Source organism: Enhydra lutris, unplaced genomic scaffold (assembly GCF_002288905.1).
Source record: "Enhydra lutris kenyoni isolate GAN:26980312 unplaced genomic scaffold, ASM228890v2 scaffoldscaffold19, whole genome shotgun sequence".
Lineage (NCBI taxonomy): Eukaryota > Metazoa > Chordata > Mammalia > Carnivora > Mustelidae > Enhydra > Enhydra lutris.
The window spans coordinates 21,205,883-21,232,543 of NW_019154103.1; the positions used below are offsets into that span (position 1 = coordinate 21,205,883).

At 37.7% G+C, this 26,661-nt stretch overlaps 1 protein-coding gene across 1 annotated transcript in view; it reads left to right on the forward strand.

Annotated features, from left to right (window-relative positions):
* Positions 1 to 724: 724 nt before the first annotated feature.
* Positions 725 to 26,661, forward strand: part of LOC111148261 (leucyl and cystinyl aminopeptidase) — a 62,944-nt gene continuing 37,007 nt past the window's right edge. Inside the window, exons 1-3 of the mRNA XM_022504721.1 lie at positions 725 to 1,560; positions 6,226 to 6,364; positions 7,681 to 7,812. Of these exons, the coding sequence (XP_022360429.1) occupies positions 743 to 1,560; positions 6,226 to 6,364; positions 7,681 to 7,812 (1,089 nt within the window). The 5' untranslated portion in view covers positions 725 to 742. The remainder of the gene's footprint in view (positions 1,561 to 6,225; positions 6,365 to 7,680; positions 7,813 to 26,661) is intronic.

Consider the following 26,661-nt stretch of genomic DNA (forward strand, 5'->3'; position numbering starts at 1 on the left):
TTGTATCTGGTTTTTAGAGTTCTTTCGTCTTATTTTTAAATGATTTCTTGATTATGGAAATTTTGTATATAATTTGCCACTTTTGGTTTGTTGTGAAATAGAACATCCCCCTTACGGAGACAAAAAATAGCCCAGCCTCTTGCTTAACTATCATTCGAGCCTATAAATAGATACATCAGTTTGTGCTCCTCTGTAGGGAGAATCTAAGTGAAGATTCAGCGAAGAGACCCACAAGTGCCTTAGAAGTAGGATTGAGGCCTGTTAGGCAGGAATTCTGGTGGTTCTGGTGACCAAACCCCAGTCCTCCAGAAGGGGGACATAGAATGTGGGTGGGCACATCTCTGATCTGTGAGGACAGGCACAGCAGTTCTAAAGCCAGGGCCTCGAAGGGCCTTTAAAGCTCAAGACAAGGGCCCAGGTTGTTAGGCAGGAGTGTATTAAAGAAATTAGTATTTAGTCTCCACTGCCTTTTTTTGATACTAGCTCATTTATTTAGCTTTCTTGTTTCATGATTATGGTATACTTTTATTTATGCTTGAGTTTTTAATGGATGACACAAGGAAATTATAAGCACCTTATTTAATTCAGTAGCTCTGAGATGGAAATAAGTCTTAGTGATAAAAAAGTTCTTAGATTAAATGTGGTTTTGATAGTAGGCATTTTATTAAAAATTTTTTTTTTCTAATTCTGTGCCTTGTCCTTATGTTTTGGTTGTTTAGATCTGCTTCAGCTCCCCAGGAATATGATTGAAAACAGCATGTTTGAGGAAGAACCAGATGTGGTAGATTTAGCCAAAGAGCCCTGTTTGCATCCTCTAGAGCCTGATGAGGTGGAATATGAGCCCCGGGGTTCACGACTGCTGGTGCGGGGTCTTGGTGAGCATGAGATGGATGAGGATGAAGAGGATTATGAGTCATCTGCAAAACTGCTGGGCATGTCCTTCATGAACAGAAGCTCAGGCCTTCGGAACAGTGCAACCGGCTATAGGCCGAGCCCAGATGGGACTTGTTCCGTACCGTCTGCAAGGACCATGGCGGTCTGTGTTTTTCTTATTGTGGTTGCTGTTTCTATAATCATGGTGATTTATCTACTGCCCAGATGTACCTTTACCAAAGAAGGCTGCCATAAAAAAAACCAATCAATGAGACTAATTCAGCCACTTGCGACAAATGGAAAGGTGTTTCCGTGGGCACAAGTCAGGCTTCCCACCACCATTATGCCACTACGCTATGAACTTAACCTACACCCAAACCTCACCTCGATGACATTCAAGGGTTCTGTGACAATTTCACTTCAGGCTCTTCAGGCCACGTGGAATATCATTCTTCACAGCACAGGCCATAATATTTCGAGAGTGACCTTTATGTCAGCAGTTTCAAGCCAAGAAAAACAAGTTGAGGTCTTGGAATACCCATTTCATGAACAAATTGCCATTGTTGCCCCTGAAACCCTTCTCGAAGGACACAATTATACCTTGAAGATAGAGTATTCAGCGAATATATCTAGTTCTTACTATGGGTTTTATGGAATCTCCTACACATATGAAAGTAATGAGAAAAAGTATGTAGCCTTCCTAAATGATTCTACTTCTTTGCTCTGTGATGACTTACATAATATGGATTCCTTTGCCCACACCAAGAGACATTAACTGGAATTTTTTTTTTTTTTTTTTTTTAGGAGGTTATGTGCAGAATAGTAGAATGGTGATTTGGAAGAATATACTATTTCTGTCTTAGTCAAAGCCGTTAGCAACTATGTCATGGAGGGACTTAGGCAGGTGGGTGGGAAGAAATAGATGATTATATCAATTATAGTCTCTAGCAAAAAATCTTAAGTTATTTTGAGCTTTTAATGCTGGTGAATCTAGTTTTCAGTCACCTCACGGGATCTCGGTGGATGCAAAAAAGAATATTGATTTTTTTTTAAGACCTATTTTCCTAACGTGCAGAGCTTTTAGGAGGTGCTTAGTGAGATGGAGAAAGAGGGCAGGAAGAACTGTTGTATGCTTACATATATCATTTTTAGTGTCCTTAATATTTGCTGTTCCTTAAAAAAGTCACTTGTTTTGGATTTCTGATGGAATTAAAAAAAAATCTAGGAGAGACTTAATTTGGTTTTTAAAAAAGGTGATTCAAAACATAAAAGTATTCAGCCCCCTATTTAGACTGTTATTTTTCACTTGAATCTTAGTATTCACAGTATATAGTTCCAGTTTCTGGAAAGATACAGTGTATGCTGCATACAGGTTATTCTTAAGTAGCAATAATGTCATTTCTCTTAATGTACATGAAATCTTATTAGAGCTATTTAATTTGATTGGCACATTCTCTCATATTACTTTGTAAGCCAGTTTTTGAATTACTCAGATGCTAGCCGTTTGGCAAATGTATGTTGGTGTATTGAGAAAAATAGAATAGTAATGAACATTTAAAATCTGTCTTAAGGAAATCGTTTGAACCTTCTTAAATGATGAAAGACAATGCAAGATCTATATACCTATGCAGAAAAGTAATTTTTTTCCTTTGCCTTTATCTTAAAAAAAAAGGGGGGGGGGCATTCTGGAGCTTGCGTGAGATCTGATGTTAAAAATAAATTTATGATTGTGAGATGTGGGGATGGGTACTGCCACTGGTGAATGTGACCCACGATAGGTTCACACCCATTTCCTTTGTGGGTCAATGTTTCTTTTCTTTTTACTTTCACTCTGATCTAAAACTAGAACTTTACCTGTTCAAATGTCTCTATTAACAAAGAAAACTGAACTGTAATATAGTAAACAGGATTCCCCCCCAAAAAGGGCAAATTTATAATTATGGCAGCTCATGGCTTCTTGCCTTCATTTCTCCCTTTATAATCATCATCTCTAGGAACTACAGGATATACATAAAACAATGCAAACAAACCTGGGAGACAAATCCTGTAGTCATCTCTTCTAATCACATTATTGCCCTTGGAGTCCCTTGGGCCAACTACTATCTAATGGAAGGAATAAATGTATGGCAGAGAAAGGTGATTTTGGGTATGGTCACTTGTTGATTCTTGCCATGGGCTAGATCAAGTTGTGGAAAATGCTAGAAAAATAGAGAAGACAATTCCTTAAAAATAAGAAATAGAATATTATTTAAAAAGTTTTTTAAATATATTAAAACAAGTTAGTATGTGAAATACTGCTGTTAAAAAAGTATATAAATCTGTTAACCTGCCTGCTTCAGTAAAATGAATGCCCCACATGGTTGTATATCTTGATGGAAGGTAAGAGTTGAGAAGATTATTTACCTTTCAAGATATCTGAGAACTGTAATTCAAAGCAATATTTTTGGTCTCTCTCCAACTTTTAATTTTGCATGATTCTATTAGAGAAATTTTTTGCATGCCCCCTCCAAAGTGTAGTAAGAATAACTACTTAAACAACTAGATAAAATAATTAAGGGATATGTTCCTTATTGATGGGAAAATCAGATTATATGTAAATGTCAAACATATATTTGTGGTCAGGAAACTTTACCAATGTCATCTAAGATGTAGACATCAGTGACCCTAAGATGTAGGGTCATTGAACTTGGAGTTCAGTCTAGAAGGTGTTGATGATATACTTAAGGTTCCAGATAATAAACTGATACTAAAAGAACTACTAAACAAATTTAGGATGGGGATGTGTTTTATTTCTTTGTCCTTCAGTTTTTCAGTCCTTTTTCTTAAACTCTTCAAGCATCCTCTTAACTGGTCTCCTGGCCTCCAAACTTGCCACTTTCCCCTACTCTTCTCTTGCCACCATCTTACACACAATTTCCAGGCTCATATTTCTAGAAATACATGTTTAACCATGTTGATCTTTGGTTTAAGATCCTTTAGCACTTCCTCTTTTCTAATAGGATTCAGTTCAAGATTTTAACAGATCTGGCCCTTGTTTTATCTCCTATCCCTCACCTGCCATAACGAACTTCATGTGACTCTCCTGAATTCCAGTGATAATAATAATACTTACTGAGAACCGAAGTGCTAGAAACTTTTCCAAGCACTTTCTGTGTTTAGTCTTTGATCTTTTCAAACCCACTAAGAGGTGGATATTAATATTTCATTCATTTTACAGGTAATGAGGCAGAAGCACATAAAGCAACTCATCTAACATCTTATGGCTAGCAGGTAGCAGAGGGGGACCTCAGTGTCATTTTCACTAGAAGCCCTGTTCTTTTTTTTTTTTTTTTAAGATTTTATTTATTTATTTGACAGACAGAGATCACAAGTAGGCAGAGAGGCAGGCAGAGAGAGAGGAAGGGAAGCAGGCTCCCTGCTGAGCAGAGAGCCCGATGCGGGACTCGATCCCAGGACCCTGGGATCATGACCTGAGCTGAAGGCAGCGGCTTAACCCACTGAGCCACCCAGGCGCCCTAGAAGCCCTGTTCTTAACCACTATGATGTACTGGCTCCCTAGTTCACACCACCTTTTCATTTACCCATTGTTACTCCCAGTGGTTAGAATTCTGTTGCATGACCCCCAGCTAATTCATAATTGTCTTCAGCACTTCAGGTAATGCTCAAAGTGCAGCTAGTATTTCTGAAAGCAAAGGAAATCACTAATGAAAACATAAGCTTCAGGGTATTCAACATAGATAGGATAGATTATAAGTATCCTCAAGCAGCAGCCTTCTCAAAGCGACTTTTATGTAAGAGTTATTATTGCATCCCTTTGAACAGTACTTTAAAATTTTCTTTGTCTCAGAACATTATAATCCAGTTTTTATCAAATAAAGCAGTGGTCTAAGTAGACTATATGCATGTTACGGATATCATTAAACTTTATCCCCGGTCCCTTGTGGCCCTGTTCCATAATTTTCTGTTAAGTAGGTAAGAATTTGGAAGTGAAGTGAAGAAATTGAGTATTAGCAACATAATATGTTTAAATTGTTTCCTGTATGTTGATTGCTATCTTTTGTGCAGTTTACTCAATGGAAACAATTATTTGGGCAAATCCTTATGGGAACAAAAGCATGATAATTTTAAGTGTGAATGAAGAGTTATGACTATCTAGCATTGGTAATAAACATCTATGTTGGACTTTGTGCCAGACAAGTAGTTTTTATTTTGAATAGACTTAGTAGATTCTAACAAAACCCCTAACTGTTTGGCAGAGGATCCTACCTCAGTCCTAAGTTAATGAGTAAGGAAACCGAGGAGTATGTTACTGATTTGCCTGAAGTCACATGGCTGGAAAAATGCAGGGTTTGGGTCTTCTTACTCTAAATCCCACACTCTTTTCTGTATGTCTTTTCAAAGTGGAAACTAAGCCATAAGCAAGTGAGGCCATCATGTCCAGAGGGGTGATTGTACAAGTGCCATATTGACTAGTACCTAAAATACATGCAACAGGGCCGTACTTGCCCTGATTACTCTATGGCGGTGTTGGGATGATTTCCCAAATGCAGATCTCTTTTACTCCTCTGTTTTAATTGAAAATCTGATTTTCTCTTCTTTTTCTTTTTATGCTTTTCTCCCAACTTTTAACTGAGGACTTTCGTATGATTTTAAGTCTCATGTGTTTTTGCTGTGCTGTAGGAAAGGGAGGAAATTTTTTTATTCACTTCTGAAGATTGTGAAGGAGACCATCATACTACAGAGCACCTAGGGTTTGTTTTTGTTTGTTTGTTTGTTTGTTTTTTTAGTCTTCATGAAAGTGTAAGTGGTAAGTTTAAGGTTTAGTGTTGTGAAGCCAGAGTCTGGGTAGATGATTGATGGCAATTAATGACCACCTTTCATGCTGATGTCCATCTGAAACCTTTTTAAGACCTCAGTGGCCCACTGTAGGCTACCTTTGTGGCTTTATCTTCAGCCATCCTGGACAGCCACCTCCAGTCCCTGAGTATCCATCACTCTATCTTGTGTTTCCCACTCTTTCTGCAGTGTCCTTTTTTCCCTTCTCCACCTTTTCAAATATTCCTCATTTTTTAAGACTGTTCAAATTTTGTCACCAGTTTCCATACGGTATCTCAACTGCTACTCAGAATTTGTTTCCTATCCTTTGTTTCCACTGCTTTATTTTCATTATTAATGACATGGTTTACAGCCTGACAGGTGTCTATTCATCATATAACCTGTGCCTCTCCCAGCTGATTGCAGATCCTTTAATGACTGGGATTTACCAGGTTTATCTTAGTGTCCCTAGTACTTGGCAAGATGCCTTCAATAGTAGGTGCTCAATAACTGTGGATGAATTTACATTTGTTTTAGGTACTTTGCAGCAACTCAGTTTGAACCCCTGGCAGCAAGATCTGCTTTTCCTTGTTTTGATGAACCAGGATTTAAAGCCACATTTATCATCAGGATCATAAGGGATGAGCAATATACTGCTTTATCAAATATGCCTAAGGTACTGTTCTGTTCCTTAATGTAAAACCTTTGAGTGGATCTCTTTCTTTGTAATTAATACTTGATTTCCTCTTTGTGATAATGTTGAGAATGATTAAAATCATATACATTCTTATTCTTTCTTAAAATACTTAAGTAAAAGTTAAAATATACATTGGAATTAATTAAGAAGTCAGCCCAAGGAGCAGTTGAAGGAAGAGGAAGACCTGCTGGATGTGGAATGTGTGGGCAGGAAATGGAAGTGTGTGCCATATACTAAAGCTGTACAAATAATAATATTATATGAACTAGTACTAAAGATCACAGTGGTATTTTCTGAGATGTGTATTTGCTATTCTAAAAAGTGATACATGATAGTGTTGAGTCATGACTGACCTTGGTGTTTTATTGGTTATTTGAAAAATCTCTATGGTAATGTGGAGGTTTAACAAGAGCGTGTACCTCTTTCTTAGATGTAAATTCTGTGTGGGAGGCAGTGGGGATGAAACAAAGCAGAATTTCTTTTATGCTAAACAGAAGCTAGGGTTTTGGTTTTTTTCCCTGACACATGAGTGGCCATGTGGAACCCATGTGGTTAGTGGAGAGGAACAGCCACATCTAACAGACTATGGAGTCAACCTTTGTAGATAAGAGAGGATGTGATCCGTCCTTCAATAGGGACATCACTTCAGCAGCTCCACTCCTAGCCATACTCTTCACCTTAATCTTCCTTTAAAAGAGGGGAGATACCTACTTGCCTAATATCCCAAAACGTATCTTAATTCATGGTCAGAAAATCTTGCAACGTTGTGTGCATTCTCTCATCTTGTATCTACTGCATACTTCTCTAGTGACTTGTCACATTTGATTCTGCTAAGCCTTCTTAAGGTCATCAACATAGCACTTTAAAAAAGCTGTTTCGGATCTTTCAGAGGGATATCCCATTTGTAGCTCCTTCTTCTGAATTTGTAGCAGTAGAATGGAGCACTCCTACATCATAAGGAAGGATTTGGTTTTGGTGGTATTTTAAAGGGGAAAGACAGAACCACTGATATTCACTATTTCTAAGTTACATTTATTTAAAGTGGATCTTTTGAAATTAAAATTCCTTAATGATTTTCACTGTACTCGGTATATTTGCATGATGAAGCACAATGGAGCAGGTGGAGAGTAAAGGCCATGCTCTGTTTAGAGTAAGAGTCATGCTCTCTTGTGCTGAGAGACTAAAATATGCCAACATCTTCCCTACTTGTGTCCTATTTGGATTTTCAATTTCTTAGTTTGTTATTGTCATTTATTCCCATAGTTACCTAGATATCTTTTCCCCTTTGCTTGTAGAATTCATCAGTCATCATGGAAGATGGACTCGTTCAAGATGAGTTTTCTGAGAGTGTGAAAATGAGCACTTACCTTGTTGCATTCATTGTTGGGGAGATGAAGAACCTGAGTCAGGATGTAAATGGAACCCTGGTATGTTGTTGTAGTAATTGTCTTGAAAGCCTGTTTCATAAGAGGTTAAGAGAGATTCTTTAATAATTTCTGACAGCTGCTTTATGAAGGAAAATAAGCTTTTTAAAAAAATTTTAAATTTAAATTCAATTAACATAAAATATATTATTTGTTTCAGGGTACAAGTCCATGATTCATCAGTCTTATATAATACTCAGTGCTCCTTACAACGCATATCCTCCCCAGTGTCCATCACCCAGTTACCCCATCCCTACCCCACCCTCCCCTCCAGCAACCTTCTGTTTGTTTCCTATGATTTAGAGATCTTATGGTTTGTCTCCCTCTCTAGTTTTGTCTTGTTTCATTTCTTCCTCTCTTCTTGTTTCTTAAGTTCCACATAGGAAAATAAGCTTTTGGATCACAACTCTGACAACTTATGCTAGAAATGTTACTTTTTGCTTAGTTTTATTTTCTTTCATTAATTAAATACCCAAGTCAATAATTTTCAAGTTTCCTTTAATTTTACTTCTACAAGAGAATTCCAGTAAGACAGTATATGTATAACAAAGCTTCTATAACTGGGCTGCATGATATGGTAGTCAGGGGCTTTATGTGGTTTTTACATTTAATTAACCAAAATTAGATGATAGCATCATGGCTGAATAAGGTGTCCCTCAGTCATGTCCTCTCACCCCAACAATAATTGACATCTGTTCATGGACAAAAATGGAAGCTGTGGGATCCAGCACCATATGCCAAAGGACCTGGGAGGAATCTTGCCCACCGATGCATCAGGTACTAGGCATACAGACCATGGTCCTGGCTGTGGACCCTGTAATGGCATGTGAAACAGCCCTAGCCCTCTTGGCCATGGTGTGGGAAACCTGAGAAATACTGTCTTAGATAGTAATACCTGGACAAAATAGCCTTTGTGGAAGTCCATATTTCTAGCCAAAAAGTTCAGCACTTTTGGAGGAAAGAAATGCAAGTTTGGATGCATTGGCAAGAGCAGTTACTAAAGAGTGGAGGAGGTGACTGCTACTTCAGGTGTGAAGACAATGTAAAACTTCAAGGAACATGAAAAATCAAGAAAACATGACAACACCAGAGAATCACAATAGTCTTCCAGTAACAGATCCCAAAAACTTGGAGATCTGATTTACCCAACAAAGAATTCAAAATAGCTTTTTTAAGGAAACTTAATGAGGTATAAGAAAACACAAAAAGATAATTCAGTGGAATCTAGAAACAATACATGAACAAAATGAGAGTTGTAACAGATAGAGAAATCATAAGAAAGAATTTATTCTGGGGCTGAAAAATATGAGTGAAATTAAAAAAGGGGAAGTAGAGAACATCTATAGTAGAATGGATCAAGCAAAAGAAAGAATCTGTGAGTTAGAGGACAGGAAAGTTGAGGGGCGCTTGGATGGCTCATTTGGTTAAGCATCCAACTTTTGATTTCATTTAAGGTCATGAGCTCAGGGTCCTGGGATGGAGCCCCATGATGAGCTCCCCATGAACAGGGAGCATGCTCAAGGATTCCTCTTCTCCCCTTATCCCCCAGCCTGGCACATGCACTGCCCCCCCCACCCCCAAATCTTTAAAAGAAAAAAAAAGAGGCAGGAAAGTTGATATTATCCAGCAAGAGAACAAATAAAAATGGAGAAAAGACTGAAGAAAGCCTGATTTATAGGACACCATCCAAGAAACAATTTGTGAATTACTGGAGTTCCAAAAGGAAGAGACGGAGGAGGGGGGCAGAAAGCTTATTCAAAAGAAGTAATGGCTGACAGCTATCCAAATATGGTGAGAAATTTGGATAATCAAGTTTATGAAATTGACAGGTTATCAAGCAAACAGCTTGAAGAGAGACATGATAATAAAACTGTCAAAAAATCAAAGAGAATCTTAAAAGGATCAAAAGAAGAGAAGCTTGTATCTTTCAAGGAATATGTCTATCAGTGGATTTCTCTGCAGAGAACTTAGCAACTGTAAGAGAGTCAGATGATTCAAGGTGCTGAAAGAAAGAACTGCCAGTCAAAATACTCTTGTCTAACAAAGTTTTCCTACAGAAATGAAAGAGAGATAGACTTTCCCAGACAAAAGCTGAAGGAGTCCTTCACCATTAGCTCTCCCTTAAAAAGTACTGAAAGGAGTGCTTCCAGTTGAAATAAAAAGACACTAATTAGTAAAATGAAAATATATGAAAATACACAACACACTGGTAAAGGTAAGTATATAGCCAAATTTAGAATACTCTTTTATAGTATCATATGGTGGTGTATGCATCCAACAGAATGCATAAAAAGCAGTTCTGAGAAGGATGTTTTGAGTGATAAATGCCTATGTTAAGAAACAAGAAAGATCCCAAATAAACAACCTGACTTTATACCTCAAGGAACCAGAAAAAGAACAAACTAAATTCAAAGTCAACAGAAGAAAGGAAATAACAAAGATCAGAATACAAATAAGTGAAAGAGGTAACAGAGAAACATGAGAAAAGATCAGTGAAACTGGAGCCAGGTTTTTTGTTTGTTTGTTTGTTTGTTTGTTTTGAAAAATAAATAAAAATGACAGACCTTTACTTGGACTAAGGAAACATAAGATTCAAAATTGGAAATGAAAGAGGCATTACCTTGATAACACAGAAATACAAAGGAACATAAGAGACTACTATGAACAATTATAGGCCAATAAAATGGATAATCTAGAAAAAATGGATAAATTCCTAGAAACATACAACCTAACAAGACTGAGTCATGAAGACATAAAACATCTGAACGGATCAGAAATGAGTAAAGAGATTGAATCAGTAATCAAAAACCTCCCAGCAAAGAAAGTCCAGGATCAGTTGGTCTCTCTGGTGAATTCTATCAAACATTAAAGAAAAATTAATGCCAATTCTTCTCAAACTCTCTAAAAAATTGGAAAGGAGGAAATACTTCCTGACTTACTTTACGAGGCTAGCATTACCATCATATCAAAGCCAGATAAGGACATCACAAGAAAACTATAGGCCAATGTCCCTGATGAATATACATACAGTAGATGTCTCTGCAAAAAGTTCTTAAGAAAATGTTAGCAAATTGAATTCAGTAGCACATTAAAAGGATCATAGACTATGATCAAAGGGGATTTATCTCTGGGATACAAGATGTTTCATCATATGCAAATCATAAATATGTTACATCACATTAATAGAATGAGAGATAAATAGCACATGATCATCTCAATAGCTACAGAAAAAGTATTTGACAAAGTACAGCTTTCCTTCCTGATTAAAAAACTCTAAACAAATTAGGTATAGAAGAGTATAACTCAACATAATAAAAAGCCATATATGACAAGCCCACAGGTAACATTATACTCAACAGTGAAAGGCTGAAGATCAGGAACAAGAAAAGGGTGCCCACTCTCACTACTCTTATTTAAAATAGTACTTGAAATCTTAGCTGGAGAACTTAGACAAGAAAAAAGAAACGTGGAGGGGTCAAGATGGCAGAGAAGTAGCAGGCTGAGACTACATCAGGTAACAGGAGATCAGCTAGATAGCTTATCAAACCATTGTGAACACCTACAAATCCAACAGGAGATTGAAGAGAAGAAGAGCAACAATTCTAGAAACAGAAAATCGACCACTTTATGAAAGATAGGACTGGCGAAATGAATCCAAAGCCACGGGAAAATAGACCGTGGGGAGAGGGGCCGGCTCCCGGCAAGTGGTGGAAGAATGGAGGACAAAATCAGGACTTTTAAAAGTCTGCTCCACTGAGGGACAACGCTCCAGAGGCTAAACCGGGGTGAAGCCCACGCAGGGTCAGCGTGGCCCCAGGTCCTGTGGGGTCACAGAAAGATCGGGGGTGTCTGAGTGTCGCAGAGCTTGCAGGTATTAGAGCGGGGAATCCGGCTACAGAGACGGAGCTGAGGAGTGAGCTCTCAACTCGGGCTTACCTTGAACAGTAATCCGTGGCACAGGCCACTGCTCTGTGAGTGAGGTCCCCACAAGATCCGGGCAGGCATCCCCTGGGGTAGCTCAGGGATCTGCGGGGTTCGGATACTCCAGGCGGAGCTGTGTGCCAGAGACAGAGACACTTGGTCACAGGCTGGGTGAACTCAGAGCGCAGCCGGAGCCAGGGAGACGGGAGTGATTGGGCGCTTTTCTCTGAGGTCGCACTGAGGAATGGGACCCCGAGCTCTTGGCTCCTCTGGGCCGCAGACTAGGAGGCCGCCATATTCATTCCCGTCCTCCGGAACTGTACGGAAAGCGTTCAGGGATCAAAAGCTCCCGAAAGCGAACCCGAGCGGATTACTTAGCCTGGCCCCTTAAGGGCAGTGCAATTCCGCCTCGAGCAAAGACACTTGAGAATCACTACAACAGGCCCCTCCCCGAGAAGATCAACAAGAAACCCAGCCAAGACCAAGTTCACTTATCAAGGAGAACAGTGGAATTCCAGAGGAGGAGAAAGCAAAGCATGGAATTCATGGTTTTTTCCCCATGATTCTTTAGTCTTGCAGTTAATTAATTTTTTCAATTTTATTTTTTTTCTTCTAAATTTTTTTTAACTTTTACCCTTTCCTCTTAACGTTTTAAACTAAATTATCTTAACAATACCTTCATTAAAAAATAATAATAATCTTTTTTGAACCTTCATTATTATAGTCATATTTTATCCTTCATTGTATCTAACTTTATTTTTTGTATACACATAGGGTTTTTTTCTTCTAAAAAAATTTGGGGTACAACTTCTTCTAATAGATCAAAATATACCCTAAATCTAGTTCCGGGCTTCTTCTAGTCTCCAGCCCAAGCAAATTCTCTCCACTTTCTTTTTCTTTATTCTCCCAACCAACTTACTTTATCAACTCCTTTTTTAGAAATTTAAAAAAAAAATTTTTTTTTTCATCTTTATAGGCATATTCCATCCCTTCATTGTGTTTACCCTTACATATGTTTTTCATTCTTTAAAATTTTGGGAGGTAGTTTCTTCCAAGAGACTAAAATACTCCCAAAATTAAGTGGGTGACCCTGTTCTAGTCACCAGTCTAATATATATATATTTTTTTCTTTTCTATATTTTTTCTTTGTTTTCTTTTTCTAGGTTTTTTTTTCTGAACTTCTTTTTATCCCCTTTCTCCCCCCCCCCCATGATTTGGGGTCTCTTTTGATTTGGTTAAAGCCATTTTCCTGGGGTGTTTGCCACCCTTTTAGTATTTTATTTGCTCCTTCATATATTCTTATCTGGACAAAATGACAAGGCGGAAAAACTCACCACAAAAAAAAAAGAACAAGAGGCAGTACTGAAGGCTAGGGACCTAATCAATATGGACATTGGTAATATGTCAGATCTAGAGTTCAGAATGACGATTCTCAAGGTTCTAGCTGGGCTCGAAAAAGGCATGGAAGATATTGGAGAAACCCTCCCTGGAGAGATAAAAGCCCTTTCTGGAGAAATAAAAGAATGAAAATCTAACCAAGTTGAAATAAAAAAAGCTATTAATGAGGTGCAATAAAAAATGGAGGCTCTTACTGCTAGGATAAACGAGGCAGAAGAATTAGTGATATAAAAGACTAAATGACAGAGAATAAAGAAGCTGAGCAAAAGAGAGACAAACAAATACTGGACCATGAAGGGAGAAATCAAGAGATAAGTGACACCATAAGATGAAACAACATTAGAATAATTGGGATTCCAGAAGAAGAAGAAAGAGAGAGGGGAGCAGAAGGTATATTGGAGAGAATTATTGGAGAGAATTTTCCCAATATGGCAAAGGGAACAAGCATCAAAATCCAGGAGGTGCAGAACCCCCCTCAAAATCAATAAGAATAGGTCCACACCCTGTCACCTAATAGTAAAATTTACAAGTCTTAGCAACAAAGAGAAAATCCTGAAAGCAGCCTAGGAAAAGAAGTCTGTAACTTACGATGGTAAAAATATTAGATTGGCAGTAGACTTATCCACAGAGACCTGGCAGGCCAGAAAGAGCTGGCATGATATATTCAGAGCACTAAACGAGAAAAACATGCAGCCAAGAATACTATATCTAGCTAGGCTATCATTGAAAATAGAAGGAGAGATAAAAAGCTTCCAGGACAAACAAAAACTGAAAGAATGTGCAAACACCAAACCAGCTCTACAGGAAATACTGAAAGGGGTCCTCTAAGCAAAGAGAGAGCCTAAAAGTAGTAGATCAAAAAGGAACAGAGACAATATACAGTAACAGTCACCTTCCGGGCAGTACAATGACACTAAATTCATATCTCTCAATACTTACCCTGAATGTAAATGGGCTAAATGCCCCAATCAAAAGACACAGGGTATCAGAATGGATAAAAAAACAAAACCCATCAATATGTTGCCTACAAGAAACTCATTTTAGACCCGAAGACACCTTCAGTTGTAAAGTGAGGGGGTGGAAAACAATTTACCACGCTAATGGACATCAAAAGAAAGCTGGGGTGGCAATCCTTATATCAGATCAATTAGATTTTAAGCCAAAGACTCTAATAAGAAATGAGGAAGGACACTATATCATATTCGAAGGGTCTGTCCAACAAGAAGCTCTAACAATTTAAAATATCTATGCCCCTAACATGGGAGTAGCCAACTATATAAACCAATTAATAACAAAATCAAAGAAACACATCGACAATAATACAATAATAGTAGGGGACTTTAACACTCCCCTCACTGAAATGGACAGATCATCCAAGCAAAAGATCAACAAGGAAATAAAGGCCTTAAATGACACACTGGAACAGATGGACATCACAGATATATTCAGAACATTCCATCCCAAAGTAACAGAATACACATTCTTCTCTAGTGCATGTGGGACATTCTCCAGAATAGACCACATCCTGAGACATAATGCAGGTCTCAACCAGTATCAAAAGATTGGGATCATTCCCTGCTCATTTTCAGACCACAATGCTCTGAAGCTAGAACTCAATCACAAGAGGAAATTTGGAAAGAACCCAAATACATGGAGACTAAACAGCATCATTCTAAAGAATGAATGGGTCAACCAGGAAATTAAAGAAGAATTGAAAAAATTCATGGAAACAAATGATAATGAAAACACAACTGTTCAAAATCTGCGGGACACAGCAAAGGCAGTCCTGGGAGGAAAATATATAGCAATACAAGCCTTTCTCAAGAAACAAGAAAGGTCCCAAATACACAACCTAACCCTACACCTAAAGGAGCTGGAGAAAGAACAACAAAGAAAGCCTAAACCCAGCAGGAGATGAGAAATAATAAAGGTCAGAGCAGAAATCAATGAAATAGAAACAAAAACAAAACAAAACAAAACAAAAAAAACACGAAACTAGGAGCTGGTTCTTTGAAAGAATTAATAAGATTGATAACCCCCTGGCCAGACTTATCCAAAAAATGGAAAAAAAAAAAAAAAAAGAGAGAGAGAGAGAGAGAGAGAGAAAGGACCCAAATAAATGAAATCATGAATGAAAGAGGAGAGATCACAACCAACAGCAAAGAAATACAAACAATTATAAGAACATACTATGAGCAACTCTACACCAACAAATTTGATAATCTGGAAGATATGGATGCATTCCTAGAGACATATAAACTACCACAACTGAACCAGGAAGAAATAGAAAACCTGATCAGACCCATAACCAGTAAGGAGATTGAAACAGTCATCAAAAATCTCCAAACAAATAAAAGCCCAGGGCTAGATGGCTTCCCAGGGGAATTCTACCAAACATTTAAAGAAGAATTAGTTCCTATTCTCCTGTAACTGTTCCAAAAAATAGAAATGGAAGGAAAACTTCCAAACTCATTTTATGAGGCCAGCATCACCTTGATCCCAAAACCAGACAAGGATCCTATCAAAAAAGAGAATTACAGACCAATATCCTTGATGAACACAGATGCGAAAATTCTCACCAAAATACTAGCCAGTAGGATCCAACAGTACATTAAAAGGATTATTCACCATGACCAAGTGGGATTTATTCTAGGGCTGCAAGGTTGGTTCAACATCCGCAAATCAATCAGTGTGATACAATACATTAATAAAAGAAAAGAATGAGAACCATATGATACTCTCAATAGATGCTGAAAAAACATTTGACAAAGTACAGCATCCCTTCCTGATCAAAACTCTTCAAAGTGTAGGGACAGAGGGCACATACCTCAATATTATCAAAGCCATCTATGAAAAACCCACTGCAAATATCATTCTCAATGGAGAAAAACTGAAAGCTTTTCCACTAAGATCAGGAACACGGCAGGGATGTCCTTTATCACCACTGCTATTCAACATAGTACTAGAAGTCCTAGGCTCAGCAATCAGACAACAAAAAGAAATTAGAAGCATCCAAATCGGTAAAGAAGAAATCAAACTATCAGTCTTTGCAGATGATGTGATACTATATGTGGAAAACCCAAAAGACTCCACTGCAAAACTGCTAGAACTTGTACAGGAATTCAGTAAAGTGTCAGGATATAAAGTCAATGCACAGAAATCAGTTGCATTTCTTTACACCAACAAGAAGACAGAAGAAAGAGAAATTAAGGAGTCAATCCCATTTACAATTGGACCCCAAACCATAGGTACCTGGGAATAAACCTAACCAAAGAGGCAAAGAATCTGTACTCAGAAAACTGTAAAGTACTCATGAAAGAAATTGAGGAAGACACAAAGAAATGGAAAAATGTTCCATGCTCCTGGATTGGAAGAACAAATATTATGAAAATGTCTATGCTACCTAAAGCAATCTACACATTTAATTCAATCCCTATCAAAATCCCATCCATTTTTTTCAAAGAAATGGAACAAATAATCCTAAAGTTTATATGGAACCAGAAAAGACCTTGAATAGCCAAAGGAATATTGAAAAAGAAAGCCAAAGGTGGTGGCATCACAATTCCGGACTTCAAGCTCTATTACAAAGCTGTCGTCACCAAGACAGTATGGTACTGTCACAAAAAGACACATAGATCAGTGGAACAGAATAGAGAGCCCAGAAATAGACCCTCAACTTTATGGTCAACTAATCTTCGATAAAGGAGGAAAGAATGACCAATGGAAAAAAGACAGCCTCTTGAGCAAATGGTGTTGGGAAAATTGGACAGCCACATGCAGAAAAATGAAATTGGACCATTTCCTTACACCACACACGAAAATAGACTCAAAATGGATGAAGGACCTCAGTGTGAGAAAGGAATCCATCCAAATCCTTGAGGAGAACACAGGCAGCAACCTCTTTGACCTCAGCCACAGCAACTTCTTCCTAGGAACATCGCCAAAGGCAAGGGAAGCAAGGGCAAAAATGAACTATTGGGATTTCATCAAGATCAAAAGCTTTTGCATAGCAAAGGAAACAGTTAACAAAACCAAAAGACAACTCTCAGAATGGGAGAAGATATTTGCAAACAACATATCAGATAAAGGGCTAGTATCCAAAATCTATAAAGAGCTTAGCAAACTCAACACCCAAAGAATAAATAATCCAATCAAGAAATGGTCAGAGGACATGAACAGACTTTTCTGCAAAGAAGGCATCCAAATGGCAAACAGACACATGAAAAAATGCTCCACATCACTCGGCATCAGGGAAATACAAATCAAAACCACAGTGAGATACCACCTCACACCAGTCAGAATGGCTAAAATTAACAAGTCAGGAAATGACAGATGCTGGCAAGGATGTGGAGAAAGAGGAACCCTCCTACACTGTTGGTTGGAATGCAAGCTGGTGCAACCACTCTGGAAAACAGTATGGAGGTTCCTCAAAAAGTTGAAAATAGAGCTACCCTATGACCCAGCAATTGCACTACTGGGTATTTACCCTAAAAATACAAACAGAGTGATCCAAAGGGGCACGTGCACCCAAATGTTTATAGCAGCAATGTCCACAATAGCCAAACTATGGAAAGAACCTAGATGTCCATCAACAGATGAATGGATAAAGAAGATGTGGTATATATATACAATGGAACACTATGCAGCCATCAAAAGAAATGAAATCTTGCCATTTGCGACGACGTGGATGGAACTAGAGGGTATTATGCTTAGTGAAATAAGTCAATCAGAGAAAGACAACTATCATATGATCTCCCTGAAATGAGGAAGTGGAGATGCAAGTGGGTGGTTTGGGGGAGTATGAAAAGAATAAATGAAACAAGATGGGATCAGGAGGGAGACAAACCATAAATGACTCTTAATCTCGCAGAACAAACTGAGGGTTGCTGTGGGGAGGGGAGTCGGGAGAGGGTGGTGGGGTTATGGACATTGGGGGGCGGTGTGTGCTGTGGTGAGTGCTGTGAAGTGTGTAAACCTGGCGATTCACAGACCTGTACCCCTGGGGCTAAAAATACATTATATGTTTATTTAAAAAAAAAAAAAAGTTCATTTAAAAAAAAAAAGAAAATAAAGAAATGCAAGGGGTGCCTGAGTGGCTCAGTGGGTTAAAGCCTCTGCCTTCGGCTTGGGTCATGTTCTCAGGGTCCTGGGATTGAGCCCCTCGTAGGACTCTCTGCTCGGCGGGGAACCTGCTTCCTCCTCTCTCTCTGCCTGAGTCTTTGCCTACTTGTGATCTCTGTCTGTCAAATAAATAAATAAAATCTTTAAAAAAAAAAGAAAAGAAAAGAAAAAAGAAATGCAAGGCATTCATATTGGAAAGACAGAAGTGAAATTGTCTTTATTTGCAAATGTTACGATATTATGTATAGAAAATCCTAAAGACTCTACCAAAAACTGTTAGAACTAATCAATGAATTTGGTTAAGTTGCAGGATTCAAACCAGCATACAGAAGTCAGTTGAATTCCTGTATACTAACAATGAAATATCTGAAAAATAAATAAAGAAAATCCTATTCGTGATAGCATTCAAAACCAATAAAATACTTAGGAATAAATTTAGCAAAGGAGGTGAAAGATCTTTACACTGAAAACTGTAAGATTTTGTTGAAAGAAATTAAAGAAGACAAAATAAATGGAAATATATACCATGTTCATGAATCATAAATATTAATATTGTTAAAATGTCCATACTACGCAAAGCCATCTATAGATTCAGTGCAGTTCCTATAAAAATTTCAATGGCATTTTTCACAGAAAAAAAAAAAGGGCAACAATTCTAAAATGTGTATGGAACCACAGACCTTGAATATCTAGAAAAATCTTGAGAAAGAACAAAGCTGGAGATATCACACTTCCAAATTTCAATCTATACTACAAAACTATGGTAATCAAAACTGTGTATGTATACTAATATATGTATATGTGTACATATGTATACTAATCAAGAGAGTATGGTGCTGGCATAAAAATAGACACATTGACCAAGAAATGGAATTAAGAACCCAGAAAAAAAAAATGCATAACTGCTCAACTCATATATAACAAGGAAGCCAAGAATACTCAGTGGGGAAAGGATAGGCTCTTTAATAAATGGTGCTGAGAAAACTGGACAATCACGTGTATAAGAATGAAGTTGGACTCTCGTCTTACATCACTCATAAAAATTAAACATATTAAAGACTTAAACATAAGGTCTGAAACCATAAGACTTCTTTCTAGGGGGAAAAAAACCTCCTTGACATTGGTCTTGGTAATGATTTCTTGTATACGACACCAAAACCAAGCAACAAAAGCAAAATTCAGTAAGTGGGACTACATCAAACTAAAGAGCTTCTGCACAGGACACCTAGGTGGCTCAGTCAGTTAAGCATTTGCCTTTGGCTCAGGTCATGATCCCAGGGTCCTGGGATTGAGCTCTGCATGGGCTCTCTGCTCACTAGGGAGCCTGCTTCTCCTTCCTCTGCAGCCCCCCTGCTTGTGATCTCTCTCTCTGTCAAATAAATAAATCTTTAAAAAGCTTATGCACAGCAAAAAGAAACATCAACAAAATGAAAAGGCAACCGAAAGAATGGGAGCAAGTATTTGCAAATCATGTATATGATAAGGGATTAATATCCAAGATATATAAGGAACTCCTACAACTCACTAGCAAAAATATATATAAACAATCTGATTTAGAAGTAGGTAGAGGAGAGGTGCCTGTCTCTCTCAGTCCGCAGAGCATGCAGCTCTTGATCTTGAAGTTGTGAGTTTGCCCTACATTGGGTATAGAGAGTACTTAAAAATAAAATCTTAAGGGGCGCCTGGGTGGCTCAGTGGGTTAAGCCACTGCCTTCGGCTCAGGTCATGATCTCAGTGTCCTGGGATCGAGTCCCGCATCGGGCTCTCTGCTCATCGGGGAGCCTGCTTCCCTCTGTCTCTCTCTGCCTGCCTCTGTCTACTGTGATCTCTCTCTGTCAAATAAATAAATAAAATCTTAAAAAAAATAAAATAAAATAAAATAAAATCTTAAGAAAAAAAAAATAGAGGAACTGAACTGATATTTTCCCAAAGAAGACATAGAAGTGGCCAGCAAGTACATGAAAAGGTGCTCAACATCACCAATCACAAGGGAAATGCAAACCAAACTTCAAGGAGATATCACCTCACAATTGTTAGAATGACTGCCATTAAAAAGGTGAGAGTTAGTAAGTGTTTGGTGAAGATGTGGTGGAAAGGGGAACGCTTGTGCACTGTTGGTAGAATGTAAACTGATAAAGCCCCTATGGAAAGCAATGTGGATGTACCTCAAAAAATTAAAAATAGAACTACCATATGATCCAGCAATCCTACTTCTAGGTATACATCCAAAGGAAATGTAACGAGGCTCTCAAAAAGATATCTACTCCCCCATGTCTGTTGTCGGATTATTCACAAGAGCCAAGATATGGAACCAACCTAAAGGTCTTTCTGCAGATGAATGGATAGAGAAGGTGTGGTAAACGTATTATGGATTATTATTTAGCCATGAGAAAGAAGGAGATCCTTCCATTTGCAATAATATAGATGGACCTGGATGGCATTATGTTAAATGACATAAATAACGTTAATAGACAAAGACTTTATATATTATCTCACATGAAGAATCTAAGAAAGCTGAACTTTTAGAGACTAGAATGGTGGTTGTCAGGGTCTGAGTGGTGAGGGGGAAAATAGGAAAATGTTGGTCCAGCGGTATAAACTTCCAGTTATAAGTTTGAGATCTAATGTATAGCACAGTGACTGTAATTAAGAATGCTGCATTATATGCTTGAAAGTTGCTGAAAGACTAGATCTTAAAAGTTCTCATCACAGGGGCGCCTGGGTGGCTCAGTGGGTTAGGCTGCTGCCTTTGGCTCAGGTCATGATCTCGGGGTCCTGGTATCGAGTCCCGCATCGGGCTCTCTGCTCGGCAGGAAGCCTGCTTCCCTCTCTCTCTCTGCCTGCCTCTCCGTCTACTTGTGATCTCTCTCTGTCAAATAAATAAATAACATCTTTAAAAAAAAAAGATTATTAAAAAAAAAAAAGTTCTCATCACAGAAAAGAATCGGTAATTATGTGAGGTGATGGAGGTGTCCTAAGTAATACTACTGTGGTAATCATTTCACAATATAACAGTGTATCAAAGCAACACATTGCACACCTTAAACTTTCACAGTGTTATGTGTTAATTATATCAATATGTAAAGTTGCAAAAAATTAAATTTTAAAAACTCACTTCCTCGAGTCTCAGTAGTCACATTTTTAGTGTTCTTGTGGCTAGTGGTTACTATGTTGCATATCATGAATATTGAACATTTCCATCAGTGCAGAAAATTTTATTGGACAGCACTGTATCTAAAACATGCAGATTTAAGAGATAGTGTACAAATGTAGTTAGGAGATAAACTCCAGGTTATAACAGTTAATTTAATCTTCCTTTTTAAAAAAGGAAGTTCAGATTGAGTTTCCTTAGAATAGTGAGTAAGACTGTTTAAAGGTCTTATGTATCTATAATTTGTAAAAGTTATTTGTTCTAATTAGGCTTCTCTGCTTTTCTTTGTCATTAGTCCCTGTCAATAAACGATTATTTGTTTAGATTTTACTCTTTAATTTCACCATAGAGACCTAGTTAATATTTTCATACACTAACACTATAGGAGAAAGGGTCTTTTTTAAACTAAAAATGATTATTCTTCATGATAGAAATATAATTTTTAGATTTTTTTCATATTTTGATCACCTCAGTGAATATTTTTACTCATTGAACACATTCAGTTGGAGCTGGCTTTCCTTTTTAGATTTAAAGCTTTATTTTAATCACATTATATTTAGATTTTGCTAATCAAAAAGCATATACTCATTCTGTTAGAAAAGCTTATCATGGCTACCGCATAACTCTTAGAGGTAAGGGCAGAGATGAGGATTATGGCTTTTCATCAGCAGTGATACCCTATGCCATTATGCTCAGCAGTAAAAGATGGAACGACTCACGAAGTTTCAGCATTCAAGGTTGAGTGTAGACTATATAATGGCCAAGTGCTTAAATGATTTACAAATCTTTGGCCTGAAAGAGTTTTTGTCAAGTCTAAACCAAAGAATTTTTCAGAATCCTTTGAAAAGGATAGTGAGATTGGTTTAAATCTGATAAAATTCAATTAATTTTTCTTCAAGCATCACACCACAGACTGGGCTGTTGATTCAGATGTTGCAGCCTGGATAAAATCCAAAAGGCTCAACCTAGGAGAGTCAGGTTTGCTTCTTCAAAACCCAGCTGAATACCATCCTCTCCTTGAAGCAGTTCATTCTTTCCCCAGCTGGGATTAATCATTCCCTCTGTGATCTTTCATAGCACTTTAGTTACATCTCTGTTGTAATTATCACACTCTTTGATATAAAACCCCCAGCACTTTTTATTGTGTCCCAAAGTATATGCAGTCTTGGCTTTTTCTTTCCCCTCTGTCCCTTCCTCCCTTCCTCCTTCCTTCTTACTGCCTCTAGGATTACATTTAAACTCATCATTCAGATCTTCAGGGCTCTCTTAGAAATCTGTCTTTGTTTCTCATTGCTCTAGTATGGATTTGGCCAAGCTGAACTATCCACTGCTCAGATATATACCTTATTCTCATATATAGAGAGGGGGGCAGGGGAAATGGAGAGAGCAGGAAAGTGATTGATTGAGACTGAGATAGAGAGGAATTTGGGGTGGCTTTTTCTTTCCTTTTAATTTCTGCGTGTTATGAAGCAACATGGTTAAACATGTGCTCTGGAGTCCCTCCTCTATAGCTTCCTAGGATGTGCTCTTGAGCAGATTCCTCTGTAATCCTGCCTAAACCTCACCTTCTACAAATCTAGTGCTGTATTGCCTATATTAGCCTGCCCTCTCAAGGATTAAACGGTAATTTTTTTTGTAAAATACTTACTGCCTGGGAGATAGTAATACACACGCGCGCGCGCGCACACACACACACACACACACACACACACACGAAGGGTACTCTTTTTTTATCCATTTGCAAACATACATGAACTTCCTTGTATGTCTGTGAATATAAAGTCATAACTATTAAAAATTATTTTTATTAACATATGATGTATTATTTGCCCCAGGGGTACAGGTCTGTGAATCATCAGGCTTACACATTTCACAGCATTCACCATAGCCCATACCCTCCCCAGTGTCCATCACCCCACAGCCACGATCTCCCTACCCCCACCCCCCAGCAACCCTCAGTTTGTTTCATGAGATTAAGAGTCTCCTATGATTAGTCTCCCTCCCGATCCCATCTTGTTTCATTTTTTTCCTTCCCTAGCCCCCACAGCCCCCTGTCCTGCATCTCAAATTCCTCATGTCAGAGAGATCATATGATAATTGTCTTTTTTCTGATTGTAAAGTCTTAACTTTTAATGCTACCCAGCACCTGCATATTTCAAAACGTGTTCTAAAAAAAAAAAATGTTATACAAATAAACAGTTATTTCATTAATTTTCTCTCTTTTTATTAGGATGAGGGAAGACTCTAATACTCATGGAGCTATACTCTGTGCTGGCCTCTGTCTTAGGCACTCATTTATAAATACCTTCTTGGTTCATAAACTACACGGGAAGGAAACATTAATCCCGTATTGCTGAGGAAGAAACAGTGTCTCAGAGAGGTTGCGTTAAGTGACCCAAGATTACGTAGTAAGTGAGAGTCAGGATTATACTGTCCACCACAATGTGCTGCTGCTTACACCCAGTGACAGAAATAACTTCTGTATGTACAGTGACAATAAATCTCAACTTGAAGTCTAACAAAGGATTTTTCTTACACTAAAATCTTTAGGATGGATTCTGTTTTGTGTAGTAGTTGACATTAGGCCTATTTCACAAGGTTCAGGAATAAGGCAGTGGGGCTTTATTTACTAATGTCAGTCTTACCAAAGAGCTAGAAATGTCAAAGTTATTAAACATGCCTGCTTGAGTGATAAAGATCACTACATTGTCAACGTTTTAAAGAAAGAGGAACATTTGTCTTTATCATTTCTGTCTGGTCTTCAGTGTTCTTTACACCTCTTTCTGTTTTCAGAAATGCCAGAATTACCTAGAAAATTCTACACCAGTTTTGAAATACACCGCTTTGTTTGTCTTGAGGTTTTTGTTTTATTTTTGCCATTGCCTGATTTTGTTTTTATCGTAGACAGGTCTAATTTGTAGAATCATAGAGTGCAGTGCTGGTTAGTCAGATGTACACACCATGTTTTAAGCTGTAAGTCTTAAGGTCTGAATGCTAGTTGACTTCCATTTGACAGTGTTTAGAGTGCTCTTATCAAGCCCAGAATACTGGTCAAGACTTCTTTGTTATTGTTGAATTAGGTTGTTTTGTTTCTTACTGCTTCTTTTGCTCTTAAAACAAGCTTGCTAATAATGATAATTACCAGATGATTTATCTAGTGAGAACTCATAGCACATCATTTTTTAAGGGAAGAAAAAGGCGGGGGAGAGTAAATAATAAACTATCTTTTTTCCTAATCACTGTATTCCAGAAGTGAACTAAATGGATCCCTTGGTCAGATTTTAGTTTCATGTGAATTTCTTCTTCCTCCTTTATTTTTCCTCCAAAGAAAGGTGCTTTCACACATAGAGAGAGGCGTGGCCAAATGGTATGTGTGGCAGAGGGATGTTGGAGGAGGAATCTGAGGGACATGGATGGTATTTTCATTGGGATAGCATCTTGGAGGTTAATGTGTTGACTATAATATAAAATATGTGTTTCTGGAAAGAATAGGCAGAGATAATGAAGATTTGTCTCAAATTCCTAGTGATCTTGGTATAGTCATTTACAATGGAAGTTAGAGATTGTAACAGAATATGTCAGTCTTCCTCCCCTCCCCCCACTAACATTGACTGCAGAGGGGAAGGATGCAGGAAGTACACACATCAATGGAATGAGCTTATAGTTCCTTTGGCAAGTGGTGACTGCATTCAATAAACTGGTCAGTAAGGACTACAGATGGCAGAGTGCTGGGCTGGTGAAGTACTCTTGGCCACATGAGGCGAGAGGTTAAATTTCTTTCATAGTTCCCTTAATAATATAGTTTTAACTGATTAACTCTAGTCCTAGATAGGTTATTTTTCCTATATGTTGGCACAAATGCTCTACTCACACATATTTTACCCCATTTCTGTATTTTTTAATAATAATAATGATACTACTAACTACCATTTATTGAACACTTATATCGTGTCATGAACTAGTCTAAGTTCTATATATGTTTTAGCCCATTTAATCTTCCCAGCAACCCAGTGAAGGTAGGAGTTACTTTTCTCACCCAACAAGGAGAGTTAACCAAACTGCTCAAGGTCATACAACTAGCAGAGATTTATTTTTTTTACTTAATTTTTTTCCCTTACATTTAATTTTTATTCTGTGTTACCTCTATGTTTTTGTGATTAACTGTAGACTAAAGCCCCACATAAGGACAACTCTGACTGAAAACTATTTGACCTTTTAGAAATTGTTGACAGTTTTTTAGCCCTTTAATGAGAGAATTGAATTAGAGTTCAGTGCATTTTTTGCAAGTGGTGAATTATTCAGTAAGTCTCCATTTCCCATCAGTTGAGATTTTTTTTTTTAAAGTTTTTATTTTCTACTATGTCTTGGCCATATCTCACATTCCCAGGTGAGTATAGAGGGCTTCTGTTTTTTTCAATCAACTGAAAAACAACAAATAATGCTTTTTAAGAACCCATTGCTTTTAACATAAAATTGCTTAAAACTTGCCTTTTGATACTTATTGAATAAGATGTTTATAGTTAGTTATAGCTTATGTGTTTAACTTATACACTTAGAAAAAGAGAGAAAAAATAGCAATTTAAATGATGTGGGCAATCAGATATGCCTGCCTCCCCTCTTTGTGAGCATGTATCCTGAAGGGAATGGGCAATTGGAATATGGATTTATTATCCCCTTCGTTGGTTTTAGTTACTGTGTGCCACTCACTGAGCATTGGATTCTGTTTGGTATGATTATTTCTTATACAACATGACCCATGAAAACACGCCAACAACTGGAAAAAAGTAAGCTATCCCAAGGCTGGAAGAAAAACAGGCTTGCCATACTTACTGACAAAGCATGCATTGGTCTGTAACAGATTTTCCCAGGGTAATTTCAACAAATGTGTAATTTCTGCCTTGTATGTTTGCTTTAGAGCTAACTCCCTTATGTGACTCCTCTGTGTTGAGTGCCTGTTTGATGCCAGGTACTGTAAAAGTGCTAAAAAGAGGAAAATTTGTTTTGTCCTTCAAATTTTTCAGTCTTGATAGCTCATAGGTTAGGAAGGGCAACTTTAGGTAATGGAGAAGACAAGTATCATGAAATTAATAGGCAACGGCTTATATGTTGCTATGATATGACCCAAATAGTTTATTTGGGATGTTCTGTTAACTTAAAAAAAATCAGTAAGTTTTTGAACACAGTGGTATGTGTGGAAGTGACTTGCTAAATTCTCCAGGGGCTTATTGATTTGGAAGCAAGAGTTTCTGTCCTATAAAATC